At 35.2% G+C, this 27141-nt stretch overlaps 2 protein-coding genes across 8 annotated transcripts in view; one reads left to right on the top strand and one right to left on the bottom strand.

The window, feature by feature from the left end:
* Positions 1-2580: 2580 nt before the first annotated feature.
* Positions 2581-25972, bottom strand: LOC122827120 (STAM-binding protein-like A). Of its 4 annotated transcripts, XM_044109739.1 has the most exons (11): positions 25801-25972; positions 18565-18737; positions 9294-9522; positions 9080-9155; positions 8883-8978; positions 7115-7511; positions 5761-5894; positions 4743-4880; positions 3887-3999; positions 3703-3802; positions 2581-3013 (listed from the first exon to the last, which is right to left on the bottom strand). In XM_044109739.1, exons 3-11 carry the CDS (start codon positions 9494-9496, stop codon positions 2957-2959), a joined length of 1314 nt encoding a protein of 437 aa, XP_043965674.1. In that variant the 5' UTR covers positions 9497-9522; positions 18565-18737; positions 25801-25972; the 3' UTR covers positions 2581-2956. The 4 variants fall into 4 exon arrangements, with proteins under 4 accessions (XP_043965674.1, XP_043965673.1, XP_043965676.1 ...); XM_044109738.1 differs by lacking the exon at positions 18565-18737; XM_044109741.1 differs by lacking the exon at positions 18565-18737 and having other exon boundaries at positions 5761-5885.
* The window catches only part of slc39a14 (solute carrier family 39 member 14), a 31341-nt gene continuing 20297 nt past the window's right edge, over positions 16098-27141 (top strand). For 2 of the 4 annotated variants that reach the window (XM_044109702.1, XM_044109719.1), the window contains exons 1-2: positions 16098-16302; positions 26465-26628. The gene's annotated coding sequence lies outside the window, so the exon portion shown is untranslated. Of the gene's footprint in view, positions 16303-18809; positions 18921-26115; positions 26382-26464; positions 26629-27141 lie in introns of those variants that run through there. The other 2 variants (XM_044109711.1, XM_044109727.1) reach the window with 2 other exon arrangements.

The raw sequence follows: 27141 nt of genomic DNA, 5'->3' as shown, positions 1-27141 counted from the left end.
AAATAAATTAGGTAATATATTTGGACATAAATAAATAAATTAGGAAATAAATTAATGACAAAATATAATTGAAAATACATAAATAAATATATTAGGAAAAAACTAATTAATATATGTTGTAGTTATTTCCTCTATTATTTATTTTGTAACTGTTAGTTTTGGCAAGATCGGTCTTCCATATTCAGCACTAGAGCACATTAGTTATAAAAACCAGTAAGATTCTTCACAATGATTGTCTATGTTCTTTTTATCTGGCTTTCACTAGCAGGACATAATGGAGAGGGTTTAACATGCTACGATTTTATTTTATTATTATTATTTTTGCATTAAAATTGCTCAAACACATTATTAAACTCCCCAAAATGGTGAAACATTCATGCCCACAATGAGTGACCACACTCGATGCACAACCTCCTTAAATAAAACAATAACCAAATTCATCTATAAGTTTATTTTCTTCTTGGCATATAATTGATATTTATGGCTACAAGAGAGAGGAGCAATCAAATTAAAACAATGTGGACAATGAACACGTTAGTAACATATAGTGGTGTGAAAAAAATCTATTTCTATTGTCTTTGCTTCTTGTCACGCCTAAATGTTACAGATCATAAGTAAATTTAAATATTTGACAAAAATAAGTAAAAAACATTCAGATGAAATTTTGAAACTAGCAACTATTTTTGCCACTTTTCTTTTATTGTATTAGTTATTCAGAGATAGACTTGCTGCTGTGATTTGGATTATTCTCTTCATTTTCAAGTTTTCTTTTTGGTAAACGTAACATTGAGCTCTTGTTTCTTTTGGGTCAAAACCGAGGTCTGTCGTGGTTAGACGTTGTTCTAGGGGTGCCCAAAGTCGGCCCTCGAGGGCCGGCATCCTGCACGTTTTAGTTCTCTCCCTGGTTTAACACACCTGGATCAAATGATGGCTGTTAGACAGCCTAAGAAGAACACTGACATGCCGAAAAGGTTGTTGGTGCCACCAGGGAGAGAACTAAAACGTGTAAGATGCCAGCCCTCGAGGACCGACTTTGGGCAACCCTGATTGTTTTGTGACCTCCTGGTTGAGTCTTTGATGCGTTTTGGAGTATCTTTGGTTAACAGACCTCTCCTGCAAACCTTCTCCACTGCTGAATGTTTTCTCCATTTGTGGATTATGAATCTCATTTTGGTTCATTCTCATCCCAAACTCTTGGGAATTACTAGATAATTATTACATCTACAATAATCATCAAAAATTGTGAAATTGAGCTTGGATTTCTTAAAGGGAACCCATTACGCTTCTTAGGTTTATGGGCTGTACAAAACATGTTAATTCCATTTTTTTTGTAGAAACTTATTCTAAAATAATGACATTTCACCTCCTCAGTTCAGCCAATTGTGAGCTCTTTTCAGAAAGTTGTTTTAGGGCTCTGTACCTTTTACGCAAATAAGCTGCTGCTGGCCACGCCCCCTTCATCTCACACTTTGTATTTTACTCACTTGTCTTTTACTCAGTACATACAGTGGTGAAACTGACAAGTAGGGCTGTCACAATAAGCAATAAATCAATCACATGATAAATCTAAAAAAAGCTCAATTTCTATTTGCATTTATCTATCACTTTTCTCTTTCTATCAAAAAATGGATGACAAAAGTCTTTTTTTCTGATGCTTTGGTCTCAATCAGCCCTTTTTCTGAAGGAAAATTTTGTTTACACAGACTTCATAATTGATTAGGTTGTTTTTGTTTTATTTATTTTGGATATTTAAAATGTCTTTCAGTTAAAAATAGCTTCAAAACAACATTATTGTCCAGAAAAATATTTGCTCCATTGTGCAGAACTCTGCCTGCCGGCGCTTGGGTTGCTAAGCAACAAGTAACGTCAAGTGACGTCAATTGATGTATATTGTAAAGTTTTTGATATGGTTCACACACCAACAAAACATTAAATTATTGCCAGAAAGCAATTAATTTTTGTTTTATTCACCACTTTGACATTAATGAAAGCACAAAAAGTGAATTTTGCATTAAAAAGTCTCCTATAAAAAGGGGGGTAGAAGTTGTTTAGTCAGAGTTTTCCCAATGGAGCAAGTCATTGGATAGCTTTTCATCCTTTAATTAATTAAATTATCACTTAAAAACTGGTTTTCAGATCTACTTATATTTGCCTGATGATCTGAAACACTTAACAGCGACAAAAAAAGCAAAAACAAAATAAATCTGTTTTTCTTTCGTCACAGCAGCCGCCCACACTCAGTCGCTTATTCACACCACCGCATGACGACGAGTAGAAAACTTAGATCTACTATCCGCCTTTCTCCGCAAACAAATACAAGGAATGAAGAAACGATTCAAAAGATGGCTCCTGTCACAAACCGGAATAACATTTTAAACCAAATTCTTCATTTTGTGAGTAAAGGGAAAATTGAATACCGGGCAGGAACAGCAGCACTGCCTGCGTACCTGAGTTACTGCTGGCTTGCATCTCATCAGTTATATCACTCCAAAAGCTAATAGAAGAAAAACCCAAAGAGTTTGAAACAGTTGGGGGGGGAAAAAAAAAAAAAAAAAAAAAAAAAAAAACTCAACAAAAGTATGAATGTTCACATCCTTGGCACTTTATCTGTCAGGTAGAATCAAAATCTCACCTGCCAGCGGTCACTGACACACATGTTGAAAGAAGAAAGCAGAACAGAGAACAAATCAAGGATAAAAAACAGAAGCATGGAAAAGACAAGAGGTTCAGAAGTCCATGAGTCTGATAGTAGTTTGCTTGTTTGGAAAGTGCAATAATATATGAATTTTCAACACAGTTCCTCTTGAGAAGAAAAGAAGTCAAAATAAACGGTAAGCGTGGTCGGCACTTTTCTCAGTACCATCCACAAAAATAAATCGAGTGTTTTCAGCTTCTTCCAGTAAAACAAGTTCAGTTCGGTTAAACAGTCCTCGAGTGTTCGGGTGGAACCAGAAGATCACCGCAGGTCCATCATGCTCACAGAGTCGTCCGTGATGTTCACATGTCCGGCGTGCTGAAAAGGAGAAACGCATTTAGAGAACGTCTCTCCACCAAGTCGACCTGCTGCACTAACTGCCTTTACATTGAGCTGGAATTACAAAAATGAATTATCTTAACAGTAATTTTGATTAAAAAAAGGTTTTTAGGGAAGGATGTGGTGGTTTTTCACCTCTACTGCACTGCAAATCTGATCTAGCATTTTTGGTCTGGTTTCTAGTACAAACATCTTAATACACTTGAAATAAGACAAAACTAACAAGTAACATTTCTGCAAACATTAGGAGCTTGTTTTGTGTAAATAATTTCTTAATATCGATGAAAAAGTGCTAGTTCTATTGGCAGATTATTTCTCTTGCAACAAGAAATTTTTGCCTTATTATCAGTGAAATAATCTGAACCAGCAGTTCTTTCCCGATTTTAAGAAATTGCGTCCAGATTTACTACGCCTGGCTTCTTCTGGTGCAGAATTATGATGCTTGTCTCACATTAACAACATAAACGTCGGATAAAATGTGACATGACTGTTCAGACTACAGACAGTTTGAAAACTATGAGATTCAACTTAGTTCCACATGCAGAAGTGGCACAAATTGGGTGAAAACACTGAAACTGAGCCGCTCAGGCTGTCGTAAAAATTCAAATGGAGGTTGCATCTGGATGGAAACGAATAAATAAAATTAAAGTTTACATTTTTATACTCACTGTGAAGAGAGGAGGATCTTTGCTGTGAGGGTGGAAGCCCTTCTGTTTACACGAAGAGATCTCATCCGTTCCTCGATCGGTTAGCCGGAAGTAGCCGATTCTGATCAGGAAAACAGTCAGAAAAGGTTTGAAACAATGACAGTGGAAATGACCGGAAAACTCCATGGGTTTTCCCTCGACTCACTCGTTGAATTTCGGCGAGCAGACGATGGCGATGGCCTCAGGCAGCATGATCTGGTAGGAGCAGTGTGTGTGGAGGTCGACGCTGGACAGGAAGGCGGTCTGTGTAGGGTGAGTCTGGGAAAACGAAAACAAATATTACTGTAACTTTTAACATTTACAACAGAAACTTCCAGAGCTTTTAAAGGTATTTATCACTCAGTAATAAATGTAGATTTTCTCTGATTCATAAAACTAACAATGTTTCCCGAATTTTTTGAGGTGCGATCAAAGACACCAAAAATGTTTGATTCGTAAGTTGGAATGAGACTTTAAAAAAAAAAAAAAAACAGAAATAATATTGCAGGAGTGAAACTGATAAAAAAAATTATCAGAACACAGATGGAAACTGTTCAATAATCAAAGTTGAAAGTTGATCTATTTTTGAGGGAGGGAGAGAGAGAGCTTAAGAAAAAAGAAAGGAAGGAAGGAGCAATGGAAAGAAGAAAAGGAAGAAAGAAAAGAGAAAGAAAGGGAAGAAAGCAAAAAGGGAGGTAAGGTAGGAAGACAAGAAAGATGGGAGGAAGAAAGAAAAGAGGAATTATGGAACAAAAGAAGGAAGGAAGGAAGGAAGGAAAGAAGGAATGAAGCATAGTGAGAAGGAGGGAGGGAGAGAGAGAGAAAAGGAGGAACAAACAAATGAATAAAAGAAGCAAGGAGGTCATAAAAAAGGAAGGAAGGAAGAATCGACAGATAGAAGGACGCATCAGACGCATCGATTGGATGGATTGGTTGATGGTTGATGAGCTTCCTCTCCCTCAGGACAGAGCGTCTGCCCTGAGCAGAGCAGGAAGTGATGACAGCAGCTTCCTGTCACTCACATGGATCCATCCCAGGGTGATGAGGTCGTGCTGGTCCTGGATCAGGAACAGCTCCTCCTCGTTCTCAGTGTCGCAGTAGTCTGGCCCGCCGCACTGCTTCGGCACGATGACGTGAGTCACAGTGAACGCATTTCTGGTCTGGAACGAACACAAACCAGTCAAAGAATGCCGAGTCATGGTTTGGATAAATGACCAGGAACTTTAATGGATTATACATTTAGGATTTTATGCAGTCAGCCCACATAGTGACACATGAAGAGGAAGAATAATAAAATAAAATCTGAAAAGTGTGGTGTGGGTAGACATGTTATTGTTTACAGCAGAAATTTAGCAAAAAGGCTCTCCTTAACTTTCCATCCATAGCCGTGCAGGAACAATTCATTAACTAAATTAATCCTGGAGACGTTGGGGTTATTAATGTAGTGCAGAGAGCCACAGCAAAGGAAAAATAATTAAGAAAAACCGTTGAAGAAGAACGCAAAACTACTCGTATTCTTCTTTTTTCTCGCTGTCTGTGTCAGCTACGCTGCACACACACTTGTTGTCATAGCAACTGGCAACATCTTGACTACGTCAGGATTCGTGGCGGAAATATTTCTTAAAGAACAGAAGATTCAGTCCGTTACAATTTTATGTCTAAATAATTTTTTTCTTAAATGCAAAATTTATTTTTTTACAGTTTTGTCTTAATTGCTACTCTGTTGTTTTTTTTTTTGTTTTTTTTTAGCAAATGACAGAAAATACTTCAGTTAACAATTAATCAATTATTAAATTAGTTGGCTGTTATTTCAACAATTGATTAATTATTTTACCATTCGGTGCATTTGATTTTAGCCTTTCTGAGTCAATATTTTGTACTTTGTCTCTCTACAGGACATACCAACATAACAGCCTTACAATGGATTTTTTAACTTTTATAAATACTTTTCCAAAGCTCTGTAAACTTTTAAGATGTGCAAATTTAATTGAGAAATTTAATAAAACAAATTGTGTGAGCTGCTGCGTTCCAAAGGTCTACCAGTTTTCCACACAGGATGCCGCAGGTTTCCACAGCGCGGCTGGTGTTGGCCTCGGCCAGCCTCAGGAAGCTGCGGCACAGCTCAGCAGGAACGGCCAGCTGCCGGAGGGCATCCACCATCGTACCTGCAAAAACTACACAGATGAGGAAAACAGCAGCTGAATGGAGAAGTCTGTCGATTTTATCCATTTCCAATACCAATATCTGAGGTTCAGCATCGACCAATATCAATACAATACAGAAAAGAAGCTGAATTGACTGAAAAAATTTCTTTTTTCTAAACACATACATAAATTACAAATTTATTGACAACGTTGCACCAGTACAGGACATTTTAATACACCAATAGCTTCATCTGCCCTGATGGATCCGGCACATTGTCACACCCAGACTTAAGGCTGGACAATAAATCAATAACAATATATATCGCGATAGGTATGTGATCAATACCAGTAGATAATACATCTTACAATTCAATATTTAATAGATAGAATATCCACTGAACTCTGATCCAGAGTGAGTTGCTGGAATCTATGGTTCCCTAGCAACAACCTGCTGGGTAACAAGCAGTTCCCCCAACTTTGGTTACCTAGCAACGACTTGTGGAGTAAACAGAAGCAGTTTTTAGGTTTTGCTACATTGCCTCATAACTGCTTTAAAAAAAAAAAAAGACAACGTGGAGAGAAAACTGGATAAAACAGGAAGGGTCACGTCATCATATTGGTAATATTTCAGATATTAAAACATAGAATTGATCAATAATTCTCTCTAGACCTGTCGCAATAAATCAATTAATCCCATGATAAATTAAAACAAGCTCAATAATTTACATTTTCATGAATTGTTGTTTTTCTCTTTCTGCCAAAAACTGGATGACAAAAATTTTCAGTTGGCTGCTTTGGTTTCAACAATCCTTTTTTGAAGAATAATTTTGTGTACAGAGACTCCATAATTAATTTTATTTGTTGTTTCTATTGTTTTGTTTATTTATTTTGGATATTTAAAATATCTTCCAGTTCTAGTGTCAAAAAGTCATTAGAATTTAAAGTTTATTGGTCTTTCAGAATGTGTTCTTGCACTATTATTCCTTTCATTATATTACTAAAAAATGGTCTCCAAACAACAATATTATTGTTAATCACAATAACTTCTGGGATAATTTATTGTCCAGCAAAATTTGTCACAGTGTCAGTCCTAATTATCGATCTAAATGAAACCCTTTTATCGTCAAGCTCGTTCTATAATTTTTTTAAAATATATATATCTGTAATATCTATATATTACAGATATTAATATTGGACCAGTGCATCTTCAGTTTAAACAGGAACTAAAGCAGCTCAGGGAAAAGACTTACTGTTGTTCCCGGGGCTGACCAGAGACCCGGGTTTGAGCGAGCGGTCAAAGCTGGGTGGGCTGACCACTGGCGTGCCCGGCGTGGCAGCAGGCCGATGGTGCTGATAGTCGTTGGTGCCGAAATCGCCGGGACTCAGCGGCACGGTGGGGGACACCAACGGCGGGCCCTGGATGCCAGGAATGAGGGGCGTGTCGGCAGGAGGTGCAGACGGCGTGGCGAACTCCAGAAGCACTCGCTGACGCTCCTTCTCCAGCTCCTGTCGACGGATCATCTCCTCGAAAGCACTGAACTGCTCCTGCTCCCGTTGCCGCCGTTGCATTACGGCGACGCGTTCCCGCTCGGCGTCCAGCGCACGCTGCCTGGACTGCTCCAGCGCCAGGGCCTCCTCCTCCGCTTTCTGCAGGTATGACGGACCACAGCTGAGTGAAAGGTCTGGTCTCTTGTAGTACTGAAATGATTCATCTTATTAATCTGATAAATCACAATTAATCCGATTAATGTACACATTTTGAGTCTGACTATACACACTCAAAAATGGCCTTTTTGTGAATTTGTATACTCTAAATAAGTTGAGCATTATTTCAATAATCAATTAATTATAATTAATTGTGATTAATTGATTATTGGAATCCTAATTAATCACGATTAGCTGGCTGAATTAATTGAGAATTATTCCAATAATTTATTAATGACAATTGATCGTGATTAATCATGATTGAAATCATAATTATTGTAATTGATCTATTATTAGGTAATTATAGATCTAATTTAGAGCTATTATCTAAATTAACTAATTTAGTAATTGATTAATTATTGACTGGAGTATCAGAGCTCTTGGTGGGCAATATGGACTTAAACATTTTATCACAATATTTTGCTGTATTTTTGTTATAAGAATAAAAGTGACACAAGCGTAATTTATTATTTCTTCTTAGGTGACTGTGTGCCACAGCAATTATTAGCCCCACAATCACAAATACTGCTCCTGAAAAGTTCCCATTTGTGATTTGTATCACTAAACTGCTCAGAGTAACTGAATTTTCGAGTGTGTTGGTATTTATTGATGCTTTCATTCAACACACAAAGGAGAAAATGGCAAAACGATCAATCCTGATGATAAGAACATTTGTTTGTTTTTTTAAAACACCATTAACTGGAACTTATTGTGACAATGATTAATCAAGATTCTTATTATGATAACAAATTAATCATGATAAAGAATACGATAAATGCCCACTCCTTGTTAAAACTAGTCATTTCGCAATAAGCAATAAATCAATTAATCAATAATAATCAATTAATTTAAGCTACTGCCCTACAACATGATAAATTTAAAAAAAGCTCAATAAGTTCCATTTGTTTTATTTATTGTTTTTTCTGTTTTCTCTCCCTGTTTCTACTTAAAACTGGATGACAAGAGTCAGTTTTTATGTTCCTCTAATCTGGCACAAACTTCCAGAAAACTTCAAAATTGCAGAAACAGTGAGTTCCTTAAATCAAGGTTAAAACCTCATTTGTTTTCCAGTAGACTGCCTCCAACTGGTACTGTCCCAGTATACCCCAGCAAGATTCATTTTCCATTTGATTCATAATTTTGCCACTGGATGTAAAGTTTTTCCTCGTTTGTGGTTACATTTCCATTCTGATAATGTAACGCACTTCGAATTACCCCATTTGTTAAAATATGCTTTACAAATAAACTGATAAAATGTAAAACAAAGTTTCAGGGGAATAAACACTTTTGTAATAGACTGGTGCTTCATCTTACCTTTTTGACCAGATATTGCGCATATTCTTGTTCAAATCTTTTTAAAAGAGCCTGTTTGAGAACCTCTGCTTGAGGAAATGCCACATCTTTGAGTTTCTGTTGATGAATCACAAAGTTAAGCTGTAGGTTCTCCACAAAAAAGTTAAAGAAAAAAGACACAATCAGATAAATGATAAAACATCAAACTCTTTGGGCACCTTTACTGTGTCCTTTTTCTCTGGGATGTTTGCCGTTTTGTAGTCCCGATGTTTGGGAAGTTTTTCAATAAAAAGCCTTAAAATACAGATAAGAATCAGCTTAACATCTTTATTTTTAAATAAAACAATCAACAAAATTATGGCGATTGCTGAATGTTTCTACGTGACAAGTCTTGGACTTCATTAAAAAAAACAAAAAAAACAAACAACTCACGTAATATATTTATTGTAAAGTACAAAGGCGCGTTCGAGGTTTCCCTCTTCCGTGTAGATGTGGGCCATTCGGATCATCTCCATGCCAGAGCGGAAGTAACGTCGCGGCGGCACGTCGTCGTTGACTTCCACCGAGCTGCCTCGTTGGGTCAGAGCACGGACTCGCTCTTCCGGCGGCAAGTTGACATCCGTGTGATCCGCCATTTCAGCTAACGGCTCAACCTGACAGACTGGAGAAACAGGGCAGCTGCTTGACACAAATATGCACTGATAACGCCGGTTCATATCGACTTACTATTAATGGTTTGTTAGACTAAAATTAGTTCCAATCGATTAATTAATAACGGCCTCTCAGACAGTCTTTTAGTGTTGTAGAAGAGGGCGCCGGTCATCCTGAATCGGAGCCAGTTGATAAAGAAACAAAGATGGCGGCCACAACAAAACGGTAAAACGAAGTCTAGTTTGAGATGCAAAATGGACTTAAAGCGGTTCTGTTTTGAAATATAAACAGTCAACAAGCCCCTTAAATTTCAGCAGGTAAGTGTTTCATATATTTGATTTTATTTTTCATCTTTTATTTTTCTCTTCAGCAACACAAGAGGGGTTTGTTTGGTTATATTATATAAATATGTCTCAGTTTAACAATGTGACAAATCCAGAATTTTCAGTTTATTCAGTCAGTATTTAATACAGCTGACACAAAATGATGTTAAAATTTTATGATAAACTTTTAAAAAACATTAATGCAAAATGGTTGACACTCTTTATACAAAAGAAAACTCATGTTTTTAAGAAAATGGACGCTTATCAATTAATCATTAGATTAGATCACTGATAACTTGCATCCCTAATAGCTACGCCTAACGAGGTCTGAGAATTAGTGAAATCTGAAATGAAATCCTTGCTTAAAAACATAAAAAGTTTCTGAATGCCTTTTGTTACTTTTTTTCTGAAAAATCAAGTTATCTGACCCGTTGTTGACCATTTTAGAAAACACTGCGCTTTTGTCTTGCAGTGAATACAAACACTTAAAAAAAGAGAGGCAAAGAGAGCCTGGCTGTCGATTTCCAACACCTTACTCATCATTACATTGCTGTCTTAGTGATTAAATGGTTGCTCATTCATGCAAAACATTCATGTTTAGCGGAAATGCTGCTTCAGTTGGAACAAGGAAGCTATTTCCCACCACAAAACAAAAAATAAAAGCCCAACAGGAAGTCATCAACACTGATATATATACAAACAAAAAAATAACCTGCTCCAAAAAATATTCAGAAATTGTTTAAGGATATGAGCTAGTAGGAAAATTTACTACATATATTAAAAAGTATGTGCATCTCTGTTACCAGGATTTTAAACTGATAAATAACATAACACAGTTTTAAAAGGGAATTAAAACATAAAATGATTGAAAACTAGAATCTGATTGAAACCATGATGGTGATTTACTTACTTTTCAAATTTTTTTTTTTCTCATTTGGATTTAAGGATTGATTCTGTGTATTCTGTTAATATTTGGGACATTAATGCAGTGAGGAGGGGAAATGTTTTGTTTGTAATAAAAATGTAAGGATAAGCATATAAACCGAGTACCTTCAGCCTACAGCTTTTGATCTATGCAGTACTTATTATTGCCATTTGATTTTGCTTTAAATCTTTACTGTTATTTTTGTTTGTTTTAGATCAAACTATCTGTAATTTTGACTTTCAAAGTCTTCATCAGCACCACTGTAATACAGACTGTTACAGGAGATCGTTTCTTTCCACAGCCATCAGCATTTATAACTCTTTGAAGAAACTTGAAAAATATGAATTACAACATTTAATTTTTCTTTAAGACCAATAAAAGTTGCACTTGGTTGCTTTTTTTTTTTTTTTTAATTAACAGTAACAACTAATTTTTAAAGTTTTTACACATCTTACCAACGAAGTTGTTCAATTGACAAACGGGCCAACCTCAGTTAGGAATTTCTTTTTGTTGTATCTGAAGGTCAAAAACAATAATCCTGCTATGTAAATTTGCTTGGAATCAAAGACAGATGTGAGACCACACCTTCTCCACTTTGACTAAGAATCTTTAACATCATGAATCTGTCATCATGAATCATCTGTCAGCAGACGCAACTTTCATACTCCCAACTGGTTGAAGGGACGGTTAGTTGTAATTGGTTTAGATTAAGAGGGTGTGGCAGAGATAAAAGGAGCAGTAGAGCACCATTAAAAGTATTCTTTGTATTACTAAACATATGTTTTCACTATTCTTGGCTTGTACTGCGGCGGACAGAAGTGTGTGGACTATTTCCTCCAGGTTGGGGTTGAAATGTCACCTTAAGGTGGGGAGGAGTTAAAGTGTTTTGATGTTTTCTACTAGAGTGATAAATTCTTAGATCAAGTTACTGTTCTCACAAATGAGAACTTAATACAAGTAGCTACTGTAGGTTTGAGCTCAGACTTAGCATCGCGGCCTTCTAAGATCCAAAACCAAACTTTTATTGAAAAGGCTGAGGGCTGTTAGTTAGTTAGTTTCTTGAACACACTTCTGACTTGATTGTTTTAAAAAAATATATGTATGTAGTTTATTTCCATAAAATTATGGACAAAACAATAACTAAAAATCTCTAACAAATTAGATGAAAGTTAAAGTTGACGTAATCTGATGTTACAAGTTCAAAAAGTGCATTCAAGAAACAAACCACCTGTTAAACAAACCATTAATTAATTACAGATGTAGGTTCTAAACTAACGTAAGGTATATTCTAACTGTCCAAAGAAAAACTAAATTGGCAGAACTTATGATTTACAAAATTCAAGAAAGTAATTTTCCACATCAAAAACAGTAAACTGAAGTGGCTTTTGGTGGGGACCACATATCCTCTTCTATCCTGATTTTCCTCTTCCTTGATAAGACTCCAAAGGTTCTCTAGAGGGTTTGGCTCAGACCAAGTCAAACACAGACATGTTCTTTAAATTAAGGAAGTGAGGGCAGGTGCCAAGACCTCCTGGTAAATTCATAACCATTACGTTTCTCAGCAGAGGGAAGCACTAACACTTCCTGAAAGATGATTGTGTTTATTTTGGACTTAATAAAATGCAGCAGACCAACTCCAGCAGTTGACATGGCTCACAAAATCTTCACCAACTGTGGAAATTTCACAATTAACCCTCAAGAGACATTCATCCTGTGCCTTTTCCAAATGAGTATTTTACATTTTCATCTAAAAAGAAAACATTTGACCATTGAGAAACACTCTATTTCTTTTGTCCCTTAGTCCAGTCTTAGTCTGGTGAGATTCACAGAAGACCAAAGTTTATGAATACCTGACTAACCATTAATACATCTTGCTTTTTTCCTTCCACTCAACTTTCCATCATAATGCTTGGAGATGTCTCACTGCTTAAGCAATGACATCTTGTGACTTACTCTCCTTGTGGAGGGGTGCAATGACTAGCAAATTTTTTTTATTTATTGGTTCAGAGAAACTGAGAGTAGATTTTAATTAGTTTGATCTATAATAATTAAATGAACAAAAGCAAACGTTTGTATAGTGACATTACCTATTAACTAATTTCATTTTCAGTGTTTCCTAGTTTATTAACATGCACCTGAACATGAGGGATATCAAGGTTAGCATAAGCTTAAGGACAATATATTTTTATGTAAATAAAACTCTCATCTGCTGTCCTGTGATTTGAATCAAATCAGGAAACCAATCATTATTTTAAATACTTAAAATGAAATTAGATTATGCATTTAACATTGATACTGTTTTAACTAGCCTAATTTCATTGGGTTTGTTTACACAATTTATATTAACATACTTGCACCATGGAGTAGTTTAAAATAAAGAACTGTTAGATTTAAAAACAAACACCAAAAAAATTTAAGTTGAAATAAAGTTATAACTGAAACAACGCGCTTCTGTTCCTTTCACAAAAGGCAGTGCTAGTCTTCATTAAATATGAATTGCGGATCATAAAGGGTATTAATCCAAACATAATTGTTTTGGAATATGTTTTTTATATTGTGGGATATAAACAACAATCAAATTAAGAAATCAAAGATAATTAAAGATAAAAATCGAGAAAGTTAACACATTTGGTCAAAAATAAAGCTTGGTTAGAGAAACAACTTTCCAGAACAAAATTCAAACATTTTTCTATCCCCACTCTCCTTCCCTTCACCTCTTCTGGAAAATGTTGGTGCAATAACAACAACACGGGGGCTATAAATATACGTTTCAGCCGTGCATACCCGGTCCTTGTATCAATTCATGTCCCTGGGGAGGAGGCGATCAATGTTTCCGAAAGACGTCGCGTTAGCTGTGCTAACTTAGCTAACGTCAACTTTATCAACGGTTTGATCAGAAAATAAACAATTATAAAAAAATAAAAAAATAAAAACGATATTGTTTTTCATTCTTACCTGGTCTACCCGAGAACGCGAGCCTCTCAGAAACCTACATAAAGCAAAGTAAATAAATAAACCCTGAACGTTGTAAGGAATCCCAAATGTGATCTCTAGTCAGCTTCAACAACAGCACTACTGTACCACTTCACTTCCGCGATTAAAACAACTTCCGTCTCACGACACTACGTCATCGGAAGATGTTGATTATTTTCTAAATATTTTTTTCGTTCATATAAAATGTATATTACATAAATAGCTAATATTTTTAAACATAGTCCGTTTAAAAGTTTGAAAAACAAGTTAATATAATTTTGTCGTTGTATACTTCATATCACGCATGCGCCACCCACACACTTTGCGTTCCAAATACCTTAGTTGAGGTTATGGCTCAGGGTGTGATTCTCGCTTTGGGCGAGGTGTAACATGCTCGCACTATGCAAAATGGGGCACAGTGTGTGTGTTTATTTTTCATAAATATCTTACAATGGTTGCGCTGTTTTGGAGCTGACTTTAATATTATTGTACAGTGACAATAAATTCTATTCTACATGCATACTGTAAATTGCTTGCATATGATGTGCAATTTAGTAAAAACAAGCAAATTTGTTAACATATTTATATTTATTTTGTATTAAAAGAGGAAAACAGTTCAAATTCTTGCATATAAAATAATTAGAAATATAAAATGTAAATGTTTTTCAAATATAATACATATGTATATAATTTACAAATTATGAAATTAATATAATTTTACAATACATATTTATATAAAATATGATACAGAGTATATCTAATATGAATATATGTATATAAATACTGTACTATGCATGATTATATATTATATAATCATACATTATATATAGATAAATAAATATTTCTTATAAACAGTAGAGAAACTGGTTCCAATAGAGCTGTTAAACTCTGTAGCCATGTAATTTTGAGCTTTGACAACCAAATTTCAACAACAGCAATGAACCTGGAACAAGTGTTATTATATTAGGATGAGTTTATCTGTGTGTTTATTTAGGTTTCTGTGTAGTCTCTGTGTTGTCCGTCTACCCCTTGATGAGTTACACCTGTCTCTTGTTCTCCCTGATTGTCTCCATGTCTGTTTAAACCCACCCGTGTGCCTTGTTGGGTCAAGTCTTTAGTCAGATGTCCATTGTTATCAGTTGCTACCAGATTTGAGCCTTAGCCTTCTGCTCATTCTGTGCTGCCAGGACTTTGTATTTCTGACTACATCATTAAATTCATATTTTTCTTCACACCTACCTGGGTCCTCTGCATCTGCCTCACCACCTCTCTACCGCAAATCGTGACAGAACAAAACAAAAACGCTACAAAGACTAAACTTCTCATATCAAATTCATAGATTTCAACATGTCATAATTGGAATTCAAAACCTATTTCTACTATAAACAATTTGAAAACATCCAGGACCTTCCTGAAAATACCTTCATGTAAAATATTTACATTCAACTTTTTATGTTGAATTTCACACTACCCCAGAGAGATTTCCTTTTCCCCCACTTTAAAAGATCCTAATATATGTTTACAATATATTAAGATGTTTTATTTACATAAATATATGAAGACATAGAATAATAATAGAATACCTAAGCATCTCAATAGAACCATGTAATATTTATGTATTTTTTCAACACTCTGACTCATAAAAAGCTGATTTGTAGAATCCCTGCCACATCATCTACCCAGCCATTCCCTAATACTTAAACATGGACAGAATCTAAGCAGGACAGTATATGCATTTCCCTGCCACAACAGGGAACCCAGTGTGGATGAGTGGGCTGCCAGAAAATGCAAACTCGATCAGATTCGCCTCTCAGCCCAGGTTAGCTCCTGTTGCTCAGCGTATCGACTTCTTCCTGTCCGCTGCCGGCTGCGTCCCTCTGCTTTCATTTAACTTATTAAACGTTGGTTGATACAATATGAATTTTTAAAGAGAAAGTGACCCAAATCCCGCTGAGAATAGGTGGAATAGTTTTTCTTTATTTCATCTGGGCCCAAAAGAATTTGTAAATTAGATGTTTTTAAATAACATGGAAAACTCATGAAAAATAAACCCTTATTCTTTGGTTGTTTATTAAGAGTTAATTTATGTGGCACTTTGTAGCTCTCATTCATACAAACAATAAAAAAACAAAGTATAAAAAATAAAAATAATAATTGATTTATTGTATGTTGAGTTTATCGTTGGGAAGTGAATTTATGTAGTTTTATAAAAAAAATTTGGGCCACGCGTGACCAGTTTGGACACCCCTGTTCTGCACTAATATATAGTTATTGTAATGTTGCATTTCAACCGCTTGGTGGCAACACAGTCACCAAAATCGGCTGAAAACTATCGACGTCACCACGGAAACTGAGCCTATCAGGACATCCTCCAGTCCTGTTGTGTTTGGTTTGGTCATGAAACGGAGGTCAGGGGAGAGAGAGCGAGATAAATGAATGAAAGCAGACGAGGTTTGCTCCCTCTGGACGTGTTTTTTTTGTCTCAGATGTGACAGTGGATGTTTGGCCGGGACGCTGCGGTTGAGAGGAGCTGACGTCAAAGCCTGCTCTTTTCCATCATCACCACCGGGTAAGCTAACTATCATCAAGGCTAACCGGCGCCGACGACCCTTATTCAAGCTTAGTACCTATTTATTAAGACGTTTTTTATTGTATGTTAACAAGGCAGATATAATATACCCAAAATATACGACAGTAGCTAAACCAGGTGTGTTGATTTAGAGTTAGCATACCAAAGCATCACCAGTTCTTCTACTTCTAATCTACTATCGATGTTTTTTGCTGAAAAGTGTGTTCAAATTAAAAGTACGCACAGATCTACCAGTCACGCATTCTGACGCTTTTTTGCTGGGAATAATATATGCATAAATGACATTGTTTGGATTGGTTTGGATACACAGAAGAAGAAAAACAGACTGTTTTAAAAAAAAGAATAAACAAAAACAGTAAGTAGAGTTACACACAATTAGTCAAAACAGAATGACATTTAGCAGAAAAAAATAATATGAAAAAATACTTAAAAATATACAGGATAAATGTAAATTTAATTTACGGTAAATATGTTTGATTTATCCCAAAGAAAAATGAAATGTAGTAACTCATATAATCATAGTATTTTCAAAGAGTGGTTGTAGATGATGATGCTGGATCTCCAGTAGCAGTCAGTCTCCCTACCATTCAAAAGAGGATTCTCACAGAACAATGCTGCTGTATGTAGTATAAATAAAAACTCAGTAATTACAGCTTGTGTGTATTGTTTTTCTATTTTTTACTCTCTTTCTACCAAAAACTGGATGGCAAAGGTCTTCAGTTTGGTGCTTTGGTCTCAACTAGCCCTTTTATAGAGAGGTAATAATTAATTTTACGTATTGTTTCAGTAGTTTGTTTTAAAAAATATATTTTGGATATTTAAAATCTCTTCCTGTTCCATGGTTAAAAGTTAACTAGACTTTAAAGTTTAATAATCTTTGAGAATGTGTTCGTGCAATATTATCATTTATTGCAATAACTTCTGGGACAATTTATCATCCAGCAACAAGGTCTGTCGCAACAAATTATTGTGACAGACCTAGCTATACAGGCTCATGACTGCCATGGCAGCCTCACCTGTTTAATATCAGAGATAATATTTCACAGTTAAATGTCCGGGATAAAACTATAAGTACATAGCAAACACTCCTAATCCATCTCATTTGCTTTTGGCCCTCCATAAATCTTTGCCTGCCTGCATGATTAGATATCTGGGCAGAGAAACATCAAAGTTTTTACGGCTCTGCAAACTCTGGATGCCATTAATATATCATTGCATGTTAGGGCTGCATCTAATAGTTATTTTATTAATCGATTATTCTGCCAATTAACTGGATAAAGAAATTGGCACATTGTGCACATTATTTATTTATCCACTCAACCCTCTTTTTTTAGTATATCATTATAGGGTGTATGCTTTATCACTTGTTTCAACGGATGCATCAGCAGCTAAAAAGAACACTGTCTGCTAATCTGTTGATTAGTTTTTGGATTAATAACTGGTTGCAAAAGGTGCCTTTTTTAGGCTTTGAACCAGGAGAAGCTAAAACTGTACAACTTAAGGAGTTCTTGTAAAACATATTCACAGACAAAGAAGGTTTTTCATCTTAAACTCAAAGTGTTTATATTTTTTAACAGATTTGGCTTAATTGCTGCTCTGATTACGTTGGTCTTTCAGCCAAAAGCATTTTTTTGTTTTTTATCTGTAGCATTTTGTCTTTTGCTTATAATTTCTATGATTGCAACATTTTTCGTTTGCATTAGTTTTGGGTTCTGCATCATTCATGTGTTTGCTTCACATTTATCGGTTTGCACATGTTGGCCACTGTAGAAATTGTTTCTTTAAAATAGGATTGCACGATACATCATTACTGATATTGGTATCAACTGATATTAGTCATTTTTTAACATCTCTGTATCGTCCCCATAACTAAAACTAGGTAGAAACTGGTATTTATCTCCACATTGTTTAAAGAATCATTTCTTGATTCCTTCAAGAAATGGAAGAATAATTTCTTGACAAGAATCAAGAAATGATTCTTGTCATTCTTATTTCCAAAGATGTCAAAACAGTTGAGAAATATATTAGTAAATATTGTTTATCACCCAAAACATAAATATTGTTATTGAATATTTGAGAAGGTGAAGATTTGCTAGAAATTGGCCGAAATTTTTGTATTTGTGCCTCCATACTTTAAAACCATTGCCTACTTCTCCCTGTCCCCGTTTTAAAGTAGCTGAAGTCTTGACTAAAGTACAAATCAGTGGATATTCAGTGGCTGCCATTACCTGGTTTACTGACCTCAGAGCCGGCCTGGGGGTAAAAGTGAGGCCTTCACTTAGCCGCAGTCATTCCTAAAACCTTTAATTTTCAGCTGTACAGGAGTTGCTGTGTGCTGGACGTAGACAATGAGCTGACATCAGGCCCACAAACACCACTGTCTCATCTAATGATGGGTTTCCAGGTGGAACAGGCTGAGAAATGGGGGAAGCAGTAATTAGGGGTCTCAGGTTTAGGCTGATGAATCAGTTTGCTCTGCCCTCCAGTTGAATATAAATCAAGATGAGAAACGTGAAATCCTCAGAGGACGAGGCAGATCAGTGTGGTGGAGACAACAGCAGGGAGTCAGGAGGTTTCTGGGTTTCTGCTCCTTAAAGGTAAAGTAATATTATTTTAACAATTATTATAGGTGTCCAAAGTGTGGCTCCCAACTGTAACACTGAAAAACCACAAAATGTTACCAAGTAGTTTTGGTCTAATTTTTATTTCAAATATGTTAGTTCACTTAAAATGAAACTAAACTAACTTAGAGGTAATTTTTCATCAAGAAATATGACCTTGTTTTAAGTCAGTCGTTCCAGGTCCACTGGCAGATTATTTCACTTATAAAATGGGAAAAATGTCTCGTTTGAAGTGAAATAATCTGCCAAAGTGTCTAGTACTTTTTTAAGTTGACTTAAAAAGTTAACTTAAGGAATTATTGACTTAAAATAAGCTCTTATTTGTTGCTGAGATGTTACTTGTAAGTTAGTTTTGTCTTATTTCAAGTGTACGAAGACATTTGCTCTAGACCAAAAATTCTTGGCAGGATTTTGTTTTTGCAGTGTAGGTTCAGAATGGTACAAACTTGGTCAATTTTTTAGGATGAGATTTTTTCTTTAATGACCAACTTTAATTTTCTTAAATGGAAAATGTTAGGATAAGATAAATGTTTTTTCCTTTTGTTTTTGTTCTTTTCATTTTAATATAGACGGAGCATAAACATGCAGCTTGTGTGGGCATTTGTCATATCATTTATAATTTATTATAATGATACATTTCTTATCATTATAATAATATTTTAATTTATTGTTTTCACAATAAATCCCAATTAATGCTTAAAAATGTCAGAATTGCTGTTAATGTTAGCATATTACTTTTTGACATTTCAAACTCATGAGTTTTTTTGGCTGAAATTTACTCCTCTTTTTTTCTCTAACTACCATCCCTATAATACACTGTTGTAAAATTTGGGCCATTTGCATTTAGTAAGACTAAGAGTTAAGACTCAGAGAAAAATTGCAGCTTGTTTCATTATCCGTATTTATTTTGATTTCTAGTTATTCAGTCTTGGAGGTCTAATTGTTTGACTTTTGGTCATTTTGTTTCTTGAGCAGCCAGATCATAAAAGCAAAACGCTGCAACACAATTAATGTAATTAATTCACCAGGAACACGGACAGCACTTTAACAGCTTTAAGTGAAGATTAGTGCACTATTATTACCTAAAGGTAAAGCTGTGTGAATCTCCTCTCCAGCCTGTTTAATTGATTCTTAGTCTCAGTGTTGGCACGGTTGTAGCTGAGATTTAGAAGACAAAGTTCAGTGAGCTGAAATGAAACCCGATGCAGGAGGAGACCTCATCTTTTTAGATAATTTTAAGAATCTGCACTTTAGGAACAGAGAGACGTTTGAGCTGCAGCTGGAGAAAGAGAGTTGTGACCAAAAGTTGGTTATTCTTGTTCCTGCAGAATGCAATTAAAACTGGAATGCACATTACATAATTTGTGCATTCCACGAATGATGGAAAAACCCAAAATCTTAAAGTATTTTTGGTCTAGTTTCCAGTGCAAATGTCTTAGTGCTCTAAGACAAAACTGACTTATAAGTACCGTAACTTTTCAGTAAGAAATGGGAGCTTGTTTTAAGCAAATAATATTGTACTAGTTCACTGTCAGATTATTTCACTTATAACATGAGAAAATGTTTAGTTATAAGTGAAATGATCTGCCAGTGGAGCTACTAATTTTTAAAATCAATGTTAGGCTTGTCGCAATAAAGCAATTAACCGCACGATAAAGCAAGCTCAATAATTTCCACTTAAATCATTTATCGTTTTCTTGCTCTTTCTACCAGAAATTGGATGATAACATTTTTAGTTTGGTGCTTTGTTGAGAGAGACTTCATATTTCATTTTATTTGTTATTTCTGTTGTTTTGTTTATTTTGAATATTTAAAATGTCTTCCAGTTCTAGTGTTAAATGTTCATTAGAATTTAAAGTTTATTGATCTTTGAGAATGTGTATATTAATTTGAAATTGGTCTCAAAATAATATTATCATTTATCACAAGATAGTTTATCATCCAGCAATATTTAGTCTACTTCACTATCAATGATTCTGTCGCCTTAATTCACAATTTAAAGAGTTTTAAACTCTTCCTTTGTGGTGAAACTTAAAAAAAGGGAATTTATTGCATAGCTAGAGTAATCACAAACCTTTTTTATACTGTTCATTCTGTATTCTTTGGTTTCCTGCTTGATGTTTGTTGCTGCGCCTGACCTCAAACATCCAGGTTGTTTTTCTGCTCAGTCAGCTGAAGCCAATGATGACTGGAGTGAGTTCATGCGTGCTTGCATGTGGGAACGTTGGACTATTTATAATTTGTCGGCTCCTCGTTCTCATTTTCTGGCCGATGAAGTTGTCATTTCCTGCTGGTGGCAGCAGATCGAGTCTGACCGCTCATCACAGTCAGTGGCTTCTCTCAGTTTCTATGTGTTTTTCTGAGTCCACAGCCACTCTGGGCTCAGCGCAATAAATTTTATAATCAAGTGACTTTCTAAGAATAGAGACTTGAAGAGCAGGTTTGAAATCCAGGAAGCGTCACAACTAGGAGCAGCAATTAAGGCAAAACTAGGCCTGTTGCAGAAAGCAGTAAATCAATTAATATCATGATAAATTGATTTCCATTTGCTTGATTTATTGCTTTTCTCTTTCAACCAAAAACTGGATGGTAAAAATCTTCAGTCTGATGTTTTGGCCTCAACTGAACCTTTTTGGAAAGACAATTTTGTTTAGAGAGACTTCATAATTCATTTTATTTATTATTTCTGTTGTTCTGCTTATTTATTTTGGATGTTTAAAATGTTTGAAGTGTTTGATATGATTTCATTTATTGATCTTTGCGAATGTGTTATTGTATCATTTCTGTTATATCAGTTGAAAATGATCTCAAAACAACAATATTATTGTTTATTGCATTAACTCTTGGGACAATTTATCGCCTCATCGTGACAGGTCTATTTGGATATTTAAAATGTTTTCCAGTTACAGTATTGAATGTTCCTTGGAAATTATAGTTTTATTTTTATCTTTGAGCAGTTATGCTAGTATTACTATGATTATTATATTACTTGAAAATCGTATCAAAATGACATTATCATTTATTGCAATAATGTTTAGGATATTTTAGCATCCAGCAAAATGTGTTAACTTGACAGGCTTAAAAATAATTTTTATTTTCTGTTGCCAGTTTCCAATGCAAATCTCCCCCTTTCCAATCATGTTACTTTTGTTAAGAGGCTGAAAACAAAGAAACCGTATCGCCAAAGTGAAAGAGGAAATTATCAGAGCTCCTCTGGATATTATTTCAAACTGAGCCGCATGTTCCTGTGTTTGTCGTTTCTATTAGATTTAATTTTTCACCATGAAGCTGTAGTAAATTAAAAAAAAAAAAAAAAAACTTTCCCAACGAGTTCTTTGAAAAACAGAAAATGTCATAATGAGTGCCAACGTTGGAATCGGTTGGGTACATTTCATATTAACCAAAGTTAACTGGTTGCATTTCTTCATCTTGATCTACTTTCTGGAACATGAATTATTGAGCCTTGTTAAAGTGGAGGACATCTGATTTGTGCACTGCTAATTATCTTTGTTTTGCGTTATGATGATGATGATGATGGACTTTAATGCCAGGATCTCCCAGTCTGTTGTGTAACAGACATTAAAAAGATTAATGTCAGAGAGGAAGGAGATGTTGCTTCACTTCTGGCAGCTTATAAAGGCACTTTGTGTTTATTCATACTAGAAAATCAAGACTATTATATGTTAAACACAACAAAAACACAAAATATTACCAAGTATTTTTTATCTAATTTTTAGTCCAAATATCTTAGTACATTTGAAATAAGACAAAACTAACCGAGCGTAAAGTAACTTTTAAGTTAGTTTAACTTTTAACTTAAGTTAGTTGTTTTAAGTCAATAATTCCTGAAAAGGTACTAGTTTCATTGTCAGATTAGTTCACTCATAACATTGGAAAAATGTCTTGTTATAAATGAAATAATCTGATAATGGAATAAGTATTTTTTTAAATCAATATTAAGGCGTTTTCAGTAAACTCATATCTTACTGAAAAGTCATGCTGGTTAGTTTTGTCTCATTTCAAGTGAACTTAAATATTTGCACAATAAATCAAAAATACTTGGTAAGATTTTGTGTTTTTGCAGTCAATGAGTTCAGGCTGCCTGTTAAATCCAGCACTTATTGGTAATGTGGATTATTTCTACGATATTAAATGGTTTCAAGATGGTGGCGTAAATTCACCCAAAAGATAATGTCATCATGATTGCCACTTTCTCTAGTTTCATTCACTTAGAGGCGAATAAAAACAGGATTTAGACTTTTTACTTTCAAGGTTTAGTTAGTTGTTGAGATTTTATCTTAAGGCATAAGCTTCAATACTCTTGCCAGAAATATTTAGCCTATTATTCACTCAATGTCCTGTTTGCAGTTTTTAGTCTCTTGATAGATCAATTGTTGCAGCATAATTCTCCACCCTTGACCTTCCTGTTCTCCTGAACAACAACAAGAGCTGCCAGTAACAAACCCTCTGACTTTTTGCTCGATAATGAAACCGCAAATACTCTGAGATACAGAAATAGAAAGTAAAGGATAGGCCTGTCACGATAAACGAGAAATCGATTAATCGTACGATAAATTAAAGCTATCTACGTCATTTTAATTATCGCCGTTATCGTCTCTTCCAGCCTTTTTCTCTTTCTGTTGATGACGCTAAATGAAAAAAGGCTCAACTCCGCTGCTCTCCACTGACCCTCCCTTCCTCATTTCCTTAGTGTAATGTCCAGCGCACACTACATGATCTTAGTGCTGTCAGTCGATTGTCGGCCCATTTTCAAAATCTGAGATCACACATTAGCCGACAGAAATCCTAGGTATAACGGTTCCATCGGGTTCGATGTGCCGTGTGATGTCCAACAGTGGGCACAACATAATGACAAATTTGCGGCCACAACGATCTAGCGTAACACACCACACACTACAGGATGATAACAAGAGACAATCTTAGAAAGATAAAAGTTCTAAGATTGTCATGAGGGGAAAATGTTGGTGTGAACTAACGTGTAGTGTGAACTATTGCATCAGGTAGTCGATGTGCCCATCTTCTCTATTTAAATCTAATGATTACTGGAGGGCAATATGGTAAACAGACTTTATAATCTGCACTCTTTTGGTTGAATGCAGTATTTATTTACACTTTGGCTTTATGTTATTTCGTTTTTATTCAAGTACATTTTTGTTAATGGAGACTGAGAATCAATTTTATTTTTATTTTTGGTTGTTTTGTTTATTTTGTTTATAAGTTCCAGTGTTGGGTGTTCTTTTGAAAATAAAGTGTATCTATCTTTGGCAGGAAATCACATGCATTATTACGTCATTTCCATTAAATCAGTGTAAAAAGGTCTTCAAACAATACTATCGTCTATCGCAATAGTTTTTTGAGACAATTAATCGTTCAGCAAAATTTGCTATCGTGACAGGCCTAGTAAAGGATAAGGAGGCTTATGATGTACTTTTTTCTTCCTCTTTGAGTTTTCCTCTTTATTCCCTCTTCTTACACTAAGCCTCCATTTGATCAACAGGAGCGTAATGATTTTTGTAGACAGGGTATAGTTTGATTCAGATGGGTGGACTAACCGAAGACGACAGTCTTGTTGTTGCCTTTCAACCCAGAGAAATGTGGAAAGAAGTTAAGAAAAGGAAACCTTGTTGATCAAACCCAGTGCAGGACTTAATATGGATAAAAACTCTCACATTTAAATGTTCAATGGATTCATACGTTTAAATGTATGCATGTGTTTTAAACTCAAAGAACTGGATCTGATTTGCATTGCAGCATTTTAATATTTAGTTCAAAATTTGCATGACAATTTTAGGAAGGTGTATTAGGGGCATTGTAGATAGAAACAAAAAGGAGGAGTAAATTTCTGCCACAGAAAAAGGCTTGGAAGCTTCTGAGCTCCAAAACTGACAAATTTGCTTGAAAAAAAAAAACTCAGAAATTTTGAGTGTAATCTTAAAAAATTTCCAGAGAAACTGTGTAGAAGTCAAACTTTTATAGAAAATTTTGGAAATTAATCTAAAACATTTTTTAGTTTTTTTTCTAACCTTTTAAGCTCAGCAATTTCCAAGTTTTTATATATATATATATATATATATATATATATATATATATATATATATATATATATATATATATATATATATATATATATATATATATATATATATATTTTAAAGAAGTTTTTGATTTTTGGAGATCAGAAATTTCTGAGTTTTTTCTATAAAATTACTGATATTAATCTTAAAAAAGTAGGGGGTTTTTTCCTCAAAATGTTTTCAATCTTTTCTCTTTTGCAGATTTCTAAGATTAATCTAAAAATGTTTTAGTTTTCTTCTAACAAATTCTTGACTTTTGGAGCTCAGAAAAGTCAAGAATTTGTTATTAGAATGTTATTTCTCATTTTTTTTGAGAAAAAAGTTATGAGATTAATCTAAAAAAAGTTTTATTCTTGAAAATTTTCAACTTTTGGAACTCAGAAATTTCTCCAAAAGTTCTAGAATTTTTTTTCTAGAAAATGTCTCAGATTAATTTCAATATTTCTGAGTTTTTGGATAAAAGTTACTCCTCTTTTTGTTCCCTCTCTACTCTGGCTTTAGTCCTCTGTCGTAAAATTACTTGTTGATTTTCCTAAACTTGCCGATTACTTTCCAGAATGCACAAGGTGCTTCCTGTATTCTGCAGGTAACAAAGTACTTTCTCAAGCTTACATGTTATATTCCTTACATGCCACTTTCCCCTTTAAACTAGAAAGTGCATTTTAAATTGCTATCCAGAAAGAGGGCAGACAGTTAATGTTGTGTTTTGTTTTTAGAAATATGCTAAATAGAAGAAGCTATTTTTGTTAAAGGATGCTTACGTGTGTCATGAAGTGCGGGTGTAGTGGTGAGGCAAACGCTGTAGACCCAGGATGAAGTGAAGTGAAGAATGTTTAACGATGAAAAATAATCCAAAATAAGTCCAACAGCCAGGCAGCACAGCTGAGCTGAATCCAGAGCTCAACGCCAGTAGCAACTGGAGGATACAAATGGACGACAGGCAACAAGGAACGCAGGTGGAGTTAAATACACAGAGGGTAATCAAGGAGACGAGACACACCTGGGAACAATCAAGGGAAGACAGGACAACACGGAGACTCAGAGACAGAAAACTCAAAATAAATAGAGAAAAACACAGATCCTGACAATTTGATTGTTGCTTTCTTTGCTCTCTGTCACAGAAATGTGATAGTTTTGCAGTTTACTGTTTCTTCACTGCAGCTGAACTGCATTTTTGTGGCTGTAATGTTTCTCTGTCTGGAGTACAACACCAGGAAACTAAGTGACCTTCCCTTTTAAAATTACTGGGTACAAATCGACTAGGAATGCTCACTACAGATTTGGAAAAGATCAGGAATGGCTTAATGCTTAACTTTGAATGTTATAGAGGAGAAAAAACTGAGTGGGTTGAATGAAACTTTATGTTTCTTACTCTGCTTTTTCTTTTTTCCCGTCTAACCGTAATGTTTATCTTTTTATTTACAGTCCAGCTCTATCTTGAAGACACATCCACTCCCTTCAGGCAGTTTTTCCATCTCGGCTACGAGGTAAACGGAGGGCATCGCTCTGCGTGGTCGCAGCCTCGGGCCAGACGGACTGAATCAAGCACTTTACGTAGCAGCTACCATCAGGGAGTCCAGAGGAAAAAGGTGAGCATTTCATCCCAGGCACAAACATGAATGTTTCCGTTTGTTTAGCCCAGCTTTACATTTTAGGCAACTCTAAAGTGAATCAGGGTCAGAAATGCTGGGCTTGTATTTAATCTCAGCGTCAAACTTGGTGTCAGGAAGTGAATAAAACAAGATGGATGCACCTGTTTATGTTCTATAGAGATATTTTGGGACCCATTGGCTTTCAGAGCCACCATAGATTCAGCAGCGCACCTAAAACTTTCATCAGGGTTCAACGTCCCTTCAAGGTTTTAAGGAGCGTAATTTGAGCTGCTGTTGCCTTTCTAGCTTTACCGAACCCTGGTAAAGCCTCCTGAGGAAGTCCATCGAAAAACGAGGGGACTTCGACACTGACATCATGGCAGTGATCAGCGACACGGTGGGAACCATGATGACCTGCGGCTTTGACGACCGTCACTGTGAAATTGGCCTTATAGTGGCACATAATTGTCAAGCGATATTTTTATTACCATCAACTGCATGTCCTGGCAG

The sequence above is a fragment of the Gambusia affinis genome, linkage group LG03 (assembly GCF_019740435.1).
Source record: "Gambusia affinis linkage group LG03, SWU_Gaff_1.0, whole genome shotgun sequence".
Lineage (NCBI taxonomy): Eukaryota > Metazoa > Chordata > Actinopteri > Cyprinodontiformes > Poeciliidae > Gambusia > Gambusia affinis.
The sequence above is the reverse complement of the archived record's forward strand: the minus strand, read 5'-3'. Positions and strand labels throughout refer to the sequence as shown.